The following is a 14049-nucleotide window of genomic DNA, read 5'->3' as shown; positions in this document are numbered from 1 at the left end:
TTACAGTTGTAAATTGCTTAGACACTGCTTAGGCGGTATGAAGCTGTATATAAATGAAGCTTGTTTATTTTGTTTTGCGCCTGCTACAGACCTGTGAAGGGCTGTTGATGACAGGATGACTTGGAGGTCTTTCATTCATAGGGTTGCCAAAAGTCAAAGTTCACTTGATGGCAGCTATGAATTAAACCAACAATTCAAGATCCCACAGGGTTGCACAAGAAGTAATATGTAGAGAAAAACACATGAGTTTTTGAGCAAATTATTTCTCAATACTCTGGGAGATTCAAATACAGGGAGAATACTGTAAAGGAATACAGTACATGTCTTCTCCCACAGCAGGGTGAAAAAATATTGTAATTATTTGTCCTTTTCATGCAAGGATGAAATAGTCAAGGATTACACCCCTACCAGAGACTATACTGGGATGCCAATAGTCTCTTGACATCGTCCTTTCCCAGGTGTCATCAAATCCATCCCTAATGTCATAATCGCAGTTCACATTATATTTCCATGTAATCTTGATATCCATGTTGCCTTCAAAAACAATCACATGGAGTAATGTTTGGGTGTTAGGTTGCATGAACTGATTCTCTAAAATGGAGAAAGAACTCTGAAGTACCTTCAAATATTTGCAAGGTGAGGTATCCTAAAACAAATTATTATTAAAATATACTGCTGTACACATTGGAAGAATATGATTCAATACTATAAATACAGAGAAATACAATTCTATGAAATATGTGAAAAAGCATCACATGTTTATATCTGCTCAATGTACTCTCTCTTTTTATGTAACCACTACACTGCCAGTTAGGGAGTTGTAGCTTGTTCACATTTTTCTCCTTGTATTTCAGCTCTTCCCATTCAGAGTCATAAATATTTATGATTGTCCTTAACACACTGAGAGCCTTAGACTCCTAGATGTCTAGATGCAGACCTATACAAACTTGAGTGTCACAGGAGATTAAAGCAAGTTGCCAGTTAATATTCACATTAGCCTCTTGTTCCTCTCCAAAAGAGAGATAGAAAATTGAGCATATTCTGAAGTCCGTAATCCGACCAACACTTTAAGCACTTTATTGTATACTCAAGCTTTAGAAAGAGTGCTTCTAAAGTTTCCATAGTTACAGCAAACAGGAGCATGAATTCATTTGTTGCCAAACTATACAAAAGAAAATAATGCACAGCAATCCCAGTAGCCTTACTTTTGAAGGTTTACTTTAAATTCCTAAAACCAAAAACCAGTACTACATTACGGTGTATCTTGTTACAAAATAACCATTTTTTTACTGCAAAGTGCTGCCTCTGCCCTAAAAAACTATGGGGAATATTTGCTAAAATATCTGTCTAGTTTCATGTCACCTTTAACTACAATTGGACCTTACAGCAAACATCTTTTACATATTTAGTTGGAAATAAGTTCCACTGGTTTCAGGGGTTTCTGTCTTACAGGTTAGTTTGCACACACATGTCCTGTACAGCTCTAGTACTTTCCTATTAATGTTAAAGTTATTAAGCAGTTTATTTACTCTTAAACAATGTTTTAGAAAGGCTTCAGGAAAAATAGTTTTTCTTTCTTTGTTGATCATAAAATAACTATACCTTAAGACAAGCACAAAGTTCACTTGATCTATATCAGAGTAAGTTTTCCACTGAAATTGAAAATTTGCCCTTAAAGATCTGGTAGCCATGAACAAATCTGGGTTAAAAAGCATCTGGAAGAAAGCTAAGTGAAGCAATCAGTTGTCTTGTAGTGGCTAACTTCAGCCCAGACACACAAACTTCAGTAGAAGAGAAAGTTTTATTCAGGAAACCAACGTTGTGCACAGCAAAGTGATAGTATTGGAACTGAGGACCTTTTGGTTACAGTCAGCCATGTACACAATTTCTTAATTCACGGAATCAACCACCCACAGCTTGAAAATATTTTTTAAAACCACGATTTTGCCATTTCATATAAGGGACATCATTTTACAACGCCAATGTATTTAATGGGTCTTGAGTATCCACGGATTTTAGTATTCCCAGGGAGTCCTGGAACCAAACCAAACAGATACCAAGGGTCCACTGTATATTAAAAGCACATAACAACTGAACTTTTCACACACTCGCCCACCATTCATCTTCAAATCAAAACATTCCTGTTCCCAGGACTATCTCTCCTTCCCAATCTGTACCAAATGTTCGCAACAAATTGGCCTTTGCAGTTCAAAGCAAATTTTCAGTTTCCTTCACACATCTGCTTATTAAGCAGCTTCAAGAAAGAGAAACATTCTTTCGACCCAGTATTACAACTTGTATAGTATAACCCATCATCCAGTATTGCAAAGCATAATTTAATGAGAAGAATTAAATTAAAATTAATTAAAATAAAATCCTTGCCTCAAGAAGAAGAGCCCTCCCTCCATGACATCATCATCAAACCTGGGAGGGAATGAAAAAGAGAGGTCCAACTTCCATCAGGCCTAACTGTGAATGTTCTCACTTCGCTCTCTTTAATTTTATTGTATTTTATTTATTTATTTATTGTATTTTATTTTATTATCTTTATTTTTACTGTTGTAACCTGCCTGGATTCCTTGTGATTGGGCGGGCTATAAATAAATAAATTATTATTATTATTATTATTATTATTATTATTATTATTATTGCCAGCAAGAATGACAGAACTTGATCCTGAGAATCATTCAGAATCTCAATAGATCAGGGATACAGCACTAAAAAGGGACCTATGTATCATCTGTTCCTTCAGAATAAAGGTGTTGCTATTTAGCATGTCTTTTTGTAAATAACAATGTGCAGCTTGGTCCAATACAAAGGGGGAGTCACTTGAGCAGATGCATACCACAGAATTGCACCAGATGAACTAGAAAATTTCTAGAGAGAACATATTTTTTGATGTGTGAAAGTGACACTGCATTATATGAACTTGGATAATATGCAGGCTGGCTGAATATATTTAAAAAGGAAAATGGCACCTATGGGCAATGTTGCATAAAAGAATGAAATGGAAAAATATAACTAGGAAGGCAAGCTTCCTAGTGACATTTAGAACTGTTCCTAGTAGCTGTCCCAAGACCAAGCAGTTTTAGATATAACCAGGCTTTTTGTTTTGAAGGTCTGATAAATTTGAAAATTTACAGTTCATGGTTTATAAAAGAAAAGTAGACCCTAAACCCAATCCTATAATCTTAGTTTAAAACCAAAAACTGGGTACATACATTCTTGCCACAGTAGCTGCCCATATATTTGATATTTTTATTAGAAAGCTATAATTTATATGTAACTAAAAAAATCTGGGTTTAAAAATGGAAAGGGGAAATCACACTCTTGGACAATGTCAAACCAAAAACATTCCATATCTATATTTCATGCCTATGATATTTAAAAGCTATTTTTATTTCAATACATTCTCTTTGTCTAGTGATGTTAACCTAAACAATTTCAGCTGCCCAGAATTCTATATTTTAAAAGGAAAAAAATTAATGTCAACAGCTGTTACTGCTGCAATTGCATAATAATTTGAACTGCCACACTTAAACATAATTAGATATGCATGACTATTTGGCACTAGTATTTTAATACTAGTTGATATGACAACACACTGAGCCTGGAAGTGAGATCAAGTACATGACTTCTCCAGGTACCAGTAAGGTGAATATGTCATGAGATGTCCTCCTTTTTGTTGTTGTTTTGTGTCTTGAAATCATTTCCGACTTATGGTGCTCCTAAGGTGGACCCATCACAGGATCTTCTGGGGCTGACTTGGGCAAGGTCATCCAGCGGATTTCCATGGTCAAGTGGAAAATCAAACAATGATCTCCAGAGTTTTAGCCCTACACTTAAACCACTACGCCATGCTGGCTATCCTTTATTTACATTATGACCATCATCAGGGGCATATTAAATGATTGGAAGCATCTTCCTATGCAAATGTGAATACAAATTCAGGAATACTAGTTGTCATGTAAGATCAGTTCCCTGTAATTGCAAGTGAATTAAAACAATGGGTATCAAACAATCACATTCAATCATTTTCAAATTTTACAAAACTTAAAAGTACTGTACAGTCAGCCTTCTGTATCCATGCATACTTTATCCACAGATCCAGCTATCAATGGTTTGAAAATATTAAATAAAATACACATTCAAAAAAACAAACCTTGATTTTATCATTTTATATAAGAGACACTATTATACTTTAATGGGACTTGGGCATCCACAGATTCTGGTATCCACAGAGGATCCTGGAACCAAACCCCAGAGGATAAGAAGAGCCCACTGTATGTCATACATTGTGCTGAGGGAGAAATATGTGATTTAAATGTCCATTAAGCATGTCTTACTATTCGCGAACATTTGTTGAACTGTAAAATAAAATTTGCAGACTATAGCTCACATGACTGTACTCTTTTAAAAGCTTTTACAAAGATCAGTTGGCTGGGTGTATGTATATACTGTTCTAACTCCATATTGCTATGACTGCTATTCTCAGAGAATGTGTTGCAGAATCATTGATGGATCAGTTTTTTAAATAGCTGAGAAACATTTTACACTAAGAAATGCACTTCCACCTAACCCATGTATGAGTCCCAGAGGCTAGCTAACAATCAGAACTGTTGATTTTCTGGAATACAGTGTAAGAATTTTGCTAGCTCATTATTATATACCTTTAATATGGCTTCAATTCCAGGTAGTTTTTACTCTTCCCTTTCTCAAGGAAGACTCAGTTTATATCGTGGATATGTACCACGTCACACCAACTCTTTTATGTATAAGCTTCTTTGAGTTCAACTTTACCACAGGAAGACCCAAGTGGTATTTCCTTCAGGTTTTTTTGTTGTTGTTTTTTTTAGTTATTTTATTTCAGCACAGTCAGCTCTTCCAACTCATGCATTTTATCACCTTGAAGCTAACTGTATTAGCTGCCACAAAACTGAATAACTGTGATAGTTCACTCCTTAAAACTTAATCATATCCCTGATTTTGCTCTCCTCAGCAGCATGGATTGGCTTCAAAGTATGTGGCCTCTCTTAGGCTGCACTTTTACATAAGAAATGCTGGTTAGTTTTCTCAAGAAACTCTTTCCTGGCATCTCACAAAACAAACTGCCATTGTTGTAGACCATAGCAACTTGATTTCTCCTAGATTTAACCTGAGGTTTCATAAACCACAATTACACTAACCATTGCCATGAGGTCAGAAGTATTCTGAATTTACCTCTGAGATGACTGTCAGACTAAATATAATGATAGAAAATGTTCTTCAAATGGGTATATATAAAATTAGCTTATATTTATATTTTCAGTTTTTTATCCAAACAAAAAGTTCAGTATGTGTGGATCCACAACAACTATTGCAATAAGAGAGCAAAAGAGAAACCACAGGTTTTCTTTTCACAAATGCTGCCAATTTTGCCTCCTAAGTAGCCAGCTACATGATCATCCCAGCAGTCAGTCCTGCTTTATTCTCTTCAAGAATTATGGGCATTTTGGTTTCAGGGAGCACTGCCAGATAGATGTTAACATAACACAGAAGCTTTGCAATACAGGTTTTTTGAATCAAAGAATTCCATATTTCCATCAGCCAAACATTAAATGACATATCATCATCAGAAGCTTTAGCTACCAGCCAACACAAAACCATGTGTTCAAGAACTGAATGCAGTTATAGAAAATCATTCTATCTGCAGTCCTGAAGCCACTTATTCTAAAATAATTCCAAGACTGCTCTGTGTTACTGTTTAATAAAGGCTTTTCTTTCTAGAAGAATCAGAGCAGGAAGTAAAAAAGATTGCAATGAATAAACTCACTACAACACAAATTAAATTGCCAGAAATCAACATTATATTTGAAATTTTACCATCGTTTTAAACTAAACACTTTGCTGAAATGGAATTCTTATTAGATAAATACTGCAATGACATCTAAGTAGAGCACACTTTCTGTCTCTTTACATTTTGCGGCACATGTATATAATATATGTAATCTGGGCATTACCAGTGTGCTGCTCACCGAAACCAGCACATCCACCAAGCAGTGTTGTGTCACCTATCAATGCTCTCCACTCATTGTGGCAGGGTATTGGAAACTAGGAAAAAGACTCTGACGGAAGCTGCATTCTCTTTAACAGTGTACTTCAGTGCTTCTCTTTAAAATATAGGTGAGGCGATAATAACCCCTGCTAACCTTCCTTTATCACTCCATTGGCTCCTGGCCCTGCCCTTACCTGTGTGGTTGGAGGAGAACAGGAGAATAGGAAGCTAACACTCCCAACTCCGTGAAAAGTTAGTTTTTAAAAATAGTTAAGTTCCAAAGCTCCTTGGATTCCTTACCATTATAATCAATCATTTTTAAAAGTAACGTAGAAATATAGCATAAAAGGGAAGGAAGAAGGTGGAGAAAAAAGAAATATGGGAGCATTTTTTGCATGAGCTTTGGTGGATATAAACCCACTTCTTTGAATGCAGTGCTAAGTGGTACTGAATCAAAAGAAGCTCATGCAAAAAGCTCATGCAAAAAACAACAAAAACAAAAAGTTAGTCTTAAGCAAAAACAGTCTAGCTGCCACATTTCTCTCCCTTCCCGTCTCCTTTTTATGCTGCAAGAGACTAACGTGGCTAGGAACACAGGAAGTGGCCATCTACTCAGTACTGTTAACTCTGACTGCCAGCAGCTCTCCAGGGTGTCAGGCAGCCCTGCCTGGAGAGCCCTAGTATTCTCTAATTGTCACCCATTTAAGTGCTAACCAGGCTTAACTTCCAAAACCAGACAACACTGTATTCTAGGTGGTACAATTATTTGCTTTCCCATATCTCCATAAGACTTGGACCTAACTGATGCTGCATTTAATGTTTCCCATCCCTTTCCTTGCCTTAATTGTGTTTTGTGATAAATCGCAATCTAGAGGTCAAGAACGTAATGTTTTACAAACTGGTATGGAAGCCTTTTTGGCTAAAGGGCAAAGTATAACTTTTCTATCACTAGGCTCTAGGGTGCATTTGTTGTTTTGCAATAAAAGGTTTCTCAACTATTAGTCTTTTTACTTTGTGGCATTTCTACAGGAGTTTCTTCACCAGTCCTAACAAATGAAGCTTCTATTGATCTTTCCTCAGAATATTTGTGAGATGATATTTTGTGAGATGATATTTTTCCACTGGTCAAATTTAATAAATATGTAAAATGGATGAGCTGCTTAGTAATGCACTACCTGTTTATTTCAGTTGACTGATCAAATGTCAGCTGAAGCAAAAGGTTCAGTACTAGCTACAATGACCAAGTTTGGTTAGATTCCATTAGTAATCATAATTTAAAATGACAACAATGAATCTGGGATATTCAGCAAAAAGACATAATGAAGTTCAATCATCCCCATTTGTTTTAAGACTGTCCAAAAAGATGTAGTTTCTCCACTTGATTACTACCCTTCAAAAGAAGCACTAATAAAAGCCATCTTAGCATAAAGTTAAGAGATTTAAATCTCAGCCAAATACATTTTGAGATTTGCTTTGAGAAAGAAAAAAGGAAGAAAAACAACATCGATGTTTTGTGTTTTCCCCAGCCCTAGTGTGCCATTACAAAATACAGTCCAGGGGAAAATATCAAATGAACAAACAACACAGGTTTTGCAGCCAGGGAGGGGATACTTGTGGGCATTAAGATACAATTGGACTACAGTTCCCACCAGCCCCAGCTAGAAGAGTCAATTATGAGGTTTCACAGAGGCTTCAGTCTCACAAAATCTAGAGGGCCATGAGCTGCCTACTCCACTTTCTTTTTATAAATTTGGTTCAAAATGCAAAATGTAAGGACTCCTTTCTGAATGAAATGAAAATCAAAATGGCAATAACCATTCTCTGGCTGAAGTTGTTTCCTAAAACAACCAGTAGAAAGTACAAAATATAGTTTAGAATTGGCAATAAATTGTTAACAAATAAGTGTACCAGAATACTGGAATCAGTAGGCAACTCTGACAGTACAGGTCAGTATGCAGAGAAATTTCTAACATTCCTCAATGAATTAAAGACATTAATCTTCCTCAATTACTTTAAATACTTTTTTCAAAGGATACGAAAATCATTACTTCTAGAGTATTTGCATATACAAACCCATCCTCACCCCAAATTGCATTATAAGAGCCAAATGTCATTTTCAGGATTGGAACACTATTAAAGGATACAAGGATTATTGCCATCAATACTACAATTATCCAAGATCAACGGGATGCCATCTAATTCATAAACCTGTAAGAAAAGGAAACATTTTTCTTTGTTAGTGGGTAAATAAATTAAACTGCAAACAAATATATCTGTACTTTGACCAGACATAAACATTCAGGAATAATGTTTATTAGTGCCCCCCGCCCCCCCCCCAAAAAAAGGTTGTGAAGCTCCTGGTTTGAAGTGAGTTTGCAGGTCGTGGTGCATTGCATTAACCACAGTTAAGTGTCACATTTGCAGTGTAAATGAACAACCTGCCTGCTTCTCCTTGAAAGATGAAAATAAGACTGGTGACTCCTTTCAGGCAAATTGCTTTATGGTTATTTTTTAGTTAGTTATTTCAGAATCTTTTTTTAAAATCCCTTTCTATTTAAACCAGACGCAATAAAAACAGTAGCTAAAAAAAGAAAGAAAATAAAGCAATAAAAATAATAAAACTCCAAAATCATTCATTTAAAACCTGATTTTTTTCCTGTACATCCATGGTCTTAAATAGGGCTTAAAACAACAAACCATGATTGGATCAATGTACTGGGCCATACAAATGTTACTACATGTATTATATATGGAATAATACATATAGCATTAAGTACACAAAGCAGAGTTTAACAGGTTATATATGTAAGAATGACAATAGCTGATTTTAGTTTGAAATGCTTAAGCAAAATTTTAAAAAATAGGTATGTTTAACACTATTATAGTCACGTGGAAGACACATAAATACATGGCTATTTGCATGGACAATATTTATATAACCAGAAACCATTTTTCCTCATATAAACTATTTATGAGATGATATGGTATGTACAATATCTATGGTTGAAACCACGGGCATACTATGTTTAAGAAGAAGGATCTATATTGTAAATTCAACTAGGACCGTTAAAGAAACTCAAGTTCTGCATTTGCACAAGCATCCTCATATCAGTGCAAGTGAACACCTAACTTTCTTGTTCTCGTCCAAAGAACCAATCCTGCAGCTGCTAAACACAAGATAGAGCATAGTTGGAAAAAAGGGGTGGCACTAACCACAATATGTCCCAGTTTATACAGTTTCAGCTGTCAAATACTGTTCTCTGTATACCTTATGGTTTTTCCCCCCCCCCCCCCCTCAGCAAACTATTGATTTCATATGTACCAAGGACGCTGTAACCAAAACAGTCTTAATGAATGCACAACTAAACCCCAATTTACAAATAACTACAAACACATCACAATACAGCAGCTAAACCACCCTCCAACAAAAAGATAAATTATAGTATGCATTTGTTTTAAATATTTGGATATGTCCAGGCATGCCAGCTCCTGGCTTAAGCTCTCTTTTTGACATAGTAATTACTGATTCAGACAGTTTTCATTCCAGAAGGTATACAACTAAGTCAATTTCAGATGCAGAGCTCAGTGACGATGGAAAAAGAGCACATTAAGGACTATCTGCACTTCACATGCCTGAAGATTCTATGCATAGCCTGCTATGCTCATAATGCCATCTTTACTTTGAAAAATAAAGCTAGCATTGCCATGTTAAATCCAATTGCTAGTACCAACTAGAGTACAGCCACTGAACCAATGGGATTTAATTTGGCCTACCATAGGTGGGACTAGCTTTGAAAATAAATACATGGACATTTTTCCTGAGAAGTCAAAACTGTATGGGAAGAGGAGGGCTATTGTACCCAGTCTTCATATTTATTTCTTCCACCAAACTAGTATAGAAGAATTAACTTCCAGCCAGTTTCACTTCAGCCCCCACAGGACCAAATGCAAAACAGTCTGAGGACTGCCTGCACCAGTAGTAATATGGGCTAGTAATGCTATTAGACTTTGCACAGTTAAAGAGTACTTCTAAGCAGGGAAACGTCAGCTATAGTACCAAACCAAAAAGGAGCAGATGGACTGAACCATGTGGGAACTGGGCAGGGGATGAGAGATGATATGAAATCTCCCCTGAAATCTCTGAACTAACTTTGGGGCAAAACAGACGGCCCCGAAAGTCCAGCTCTATGCTGGCGGGGGGGCATGGCATTGCCACGCCATGCCCCCGAGTCGTCCAGAAGCTGCACCAGAAATTACACATCGGCTGGCTTCTGGGTGACATGGGGGCATGGCATTCATGGGCATGGTGAAGGCTCCTTTTTTCTGCCCCAAATAGGAAAGGACTTTTCCCGCTCCTATTTGGGTTGGAGGTTGGCCGGACTGGGGCCGAAGTGTGCGACTCTCTCAGGGGTGGCATCACACCACCCCTTCAGGGTCGTCCGTTTTGCCCCTTTCTTTCATTTAATTTCAAAAGTGCTACACTCTTATATATCTTTTAGCATGAAATACATTTACATTTCATAAAGTACCATAAATGGTGCCATTGAGAATATGCTGCAAGGATAACGATTTCTTCAGAAGCATCTGAATTTAATGAAAAAGAATTTAATATATTTCACTGTGTATGTGTATGTGCCTGAGGCAAGGAATACTCAAAGTTTGTTTTGCCAGTTACTTCCTCTGAAATAGAGCCTACAGCACCTGGTAGGGCATGGGCATTACAATGTCTTCGTCACTTTAAAAATAGATTTGTTTTTTTATTAGAGTTTTTCTAAGTAACAAGACAGTGGTAATCTTTCTATCTAGTTGTCTACATGTATATGCATGCAACTATTGACAAATAGTCTTTACAAGTCACTTAAATGAGTTTTCCAAAACAACACCATTCAAAAGAGTTTTGGTATCTCTCTCTCCCTTGGAATATGAATATCCTGCATAAGCAAATCCTCTACAGCTATAAATAAAGGATTATCTAGACAGTCAGTGATAATGATCATAAATGGTCTTGCATACCACTTGAACCAGCGTAGACCTCTAACAAGCCAAAGTACCTTTACCTTAAGCCTATAGATTGTAGATACAGTCAGGAAGATACAGTTTATATGTTTGCTGTGACTCCCACATGAAAGTAAGGTGCTGATTCTCATCTAATCCAAAGAAAGGAATAATTTATGTTCAACCATTTATAGATTTGAATCTAGGATATAGGCACTTTGGCTTATAATAGATACAACTGAGGTTGTGGCAAACAAGTCTATTATTGGAAGCCACCACATCCTGAAAATCTGCTGAAATACTTGTGGACAGAGGTTCTTTCCCCCAGAATGTATTCTGGAATGGCAAAGGCTCTGATGTGACATACACTTCCCCAAGGAGATGGATGGCATAAGGAAGAAAGATCCCTCCCAGCCACATCAGGGAGTCCCATGCCCACCAATTCAAACCAGAACTAAAATCGTTACCACTACTGATTTCTATGGATTATATTATACTCCTGGAACTATGAAATCTTTAAACATGACATTTCAATATAAACACATAAGGGATAAATTGGTTACCTCCTGCTAGTATAACCTTTCTTTCCTCCTGCAAAATATTATGTATACATTCTGCTTTTCTTCTGTTCAGAGTACATAAGGTTCCCTGTTAGTCTCAAATCTGGACACTGCCCAGACCAGGTTTTCTGCATCATGGGTCTTTTGCCTGTGCCCTTGGGCATTTGATTTATGTGCCTATCTGATAAAATGACTACTCACTGACACAATTTTACTAGTGTCATACAAGCATATGCCACATGATATAGAAAAGCGGTTTATACTTCCATGTCAATAATTTGTGGCCAAGATTCTGCATCATCGGAAATAACCGTGATGGCATCATAGCTACATCTGACAATGCTACCCCCCCCCAAAAAAACCCCTACCTTTTCAGCCAAGATATATCCCAGCCAGGCGTTTTCAAGATGCTGCAGATTAAGACCCTCCCTTCATCTTAACTGCTACCATCCTGGTCTTGAAGGGAGAGAAGAAGAGGCAGGCACAGCTCCACCATGCCTAGACCTAAAAGCAGATGAAGGACCCTCCCTCCATTCCAACTGCCACCGTCCTGGCCTTGGAGGGAGAGAAGAACCAGCAGTATCTGCTGGACTTGGTCTCCTTTCCCACTGCCATTCCCTCCTACTTTTATGTCATGTACTTTTAGACTGCAAGACTGAGGGCAGAGAGCTGTCAAATTAGTGCTCTGTAAGCCGCTCTGATAGCCCTTGAGGCTGAAGAATGGGATATAAATGCTTTAAATAAATAAATAACATTGGAGGGCTGGGAAATGATGTCTGCAGCACTCCCTCTCAGTCATGGACAACATGGAGAAGCAACTGACTAGAGCACAGCTTTGGCGCAGCTTCTAGCCTCTTAAGATGTGTGTGTCACTTAAACAGCATACCTCCAAAGTGACCCAAAGCAGTTTTATTTTGGTTTGTCTGTTCAAACCCTAGGTTCCACTGAGGAAGTTCTCCATGTTCTAATTCCAGCATTCCATCTACTATATGGCTTAGGACCAAGATGATTGAAATATCAGTACTGTAAAAGAATGGTCTTTGCCTGGTCACTCAGGTGAAGCTTGACCAGCCTTGAGACTATGGATGTGGGATGCAGGAGGAAAACTTTCATGTATTAGTTTCTCTTTCTGAGAGAGAGAGAGAGAGAGAGAGAGAGAGAGAGAGAGAGAGATGACCTTGATTAAAAAAATAACCTCTCCAAAACCGGTACTAAATTTTCAAAGAGGACTGCTGCACATCATACTGAGATACATAAAACAAGCATTACCATAGCTTAAGAGTTTCAGAAATCTAGGGTGGAGATAGTGCATTCCTTCTGAAGCTGTTGCCAAAGCCTGGGCTGGCAAATGGCCTAACTAAAATCTAAACACAGGGTGTAAGACCCTGTCTTATAACATTCATGTTAGTTGCTAGAGAAAGGAGCCTGAAATGCAGTAGGCAAAAGATAATAGTTTTATTCATCAAGCAAGAGAAGAAGACCAGGTTCCTAACCTGGTAAATCCAAACACTTTAGATCACCTGCTAAACCAAAGGGACCAAAACTTTACACTTTGATCCTTGAAATCTTTCTAAACTGTAAGACATGCATACCCACAGCCCTAAGTAACTCATTCTGCTAATTCTGAGTCCATAAGTTTCGGAATACTATAATACCTAATAGCCAGAAACTGACTCTTAACATAGTTGGAGTTGTTTCTTAGAGATTATAAACTACCACCAGGCAGGGTTATATGATGCTTAACCTGTATGGGACTGTTACTAAGACCAACTTCATACATAATATTTCTTGTATTGAGATCAAGAAAAGATGCTACATAGAAAAGCTCAATCATAATTATTAAAAAATTACTAAAGGAATTGGTCTATATTCATCTTTAAAGATAATATCCACACTTTTAAGACACAGTCATATTAGTCTGGAATATCAGAATGCAAAAGGATATTATGCTTCAATGTCTTTCACTCAGTTAGTCTCAATCGTGTTACCAGACCCCTTTGCATACTTTATTCTTGATTAGCACAAGCCAGATTCAGGTGACCTTTCGTTATTAATAATTTAGAACTTTTAAATGGCTTAAAATAGAATTGAGATGGCAGAAATTGAAGTCTTCATAAAGAATATATATATAATAGTAGGTCATACTGTTTATACTGATTACTTATGTCAAAGACAGAACTCCATCACATGCTGAGACTGCAATTCCCAAGGTTCCTTTGCAGACTGAAGCAGAGATCTGAACACCACAACCACCCAAGTAGTGGCAGCTTCCCAGAATGTCCACACCCTACATCCTATTGCAATTATGATTACAGTTTCCACAAGTGATCCACCGAAAACCATATGCAGTGTCATTGCTGAAAATATCTCTCATCTGACAGCTAAACTGTAACCTTTCCTACAGAAAAAATGAAAATGGATGGGCTACATTTTCGTTTCAATTACTTCAATAACTTGTGT

The 14049-nt window shown here is 37.2% G+C and overlaps 1 protein-coding gene across 1 annotated transcript in view; it reads right to left on the bottom strand.

Annotated features, from left to right (window-relative positions):
- ATXN10 (ataxin 10) overlaps nucleotides 1-14049 on the bottom strand; it is a gene marked incomplete at its 5' end in the record, with an annotated part of 103964 nt that overhangs the window by 5181 nt on the left and 84734 nt on the right. The window contains one exon of the mRNA XM_042469656.1: nucleotides 8179-8242. Coding sequence (XP_042325590.1) covers nucleotides 8179-8242 — 64 coding nt within the window. The remainder of the gene's footprint in view (nucleotides 1-8178; nucleotides 8243-14049) is intronic.

Source organism: Sceloporus undulatus, chromosome 5 (assembly GCF_019175285.1).
Source record: "Sceloporus undulatus isolate JIND9_A2432 ecotype Alabama chromosome 5, SceUnd_v1.1, whole genome shotgun sequence".
Taxonomy (NCBI): Eukaryota; Metazoa; Chordata; class Lepidosauria; order Squamata; family Phrynosomatidae; genus Sceloporus; species Sceloporus undulatus.
Note: the sequence above shows the minus strand (reverse complement) of the source record. Positions and strands in the feature narration are given on the sequence as shown.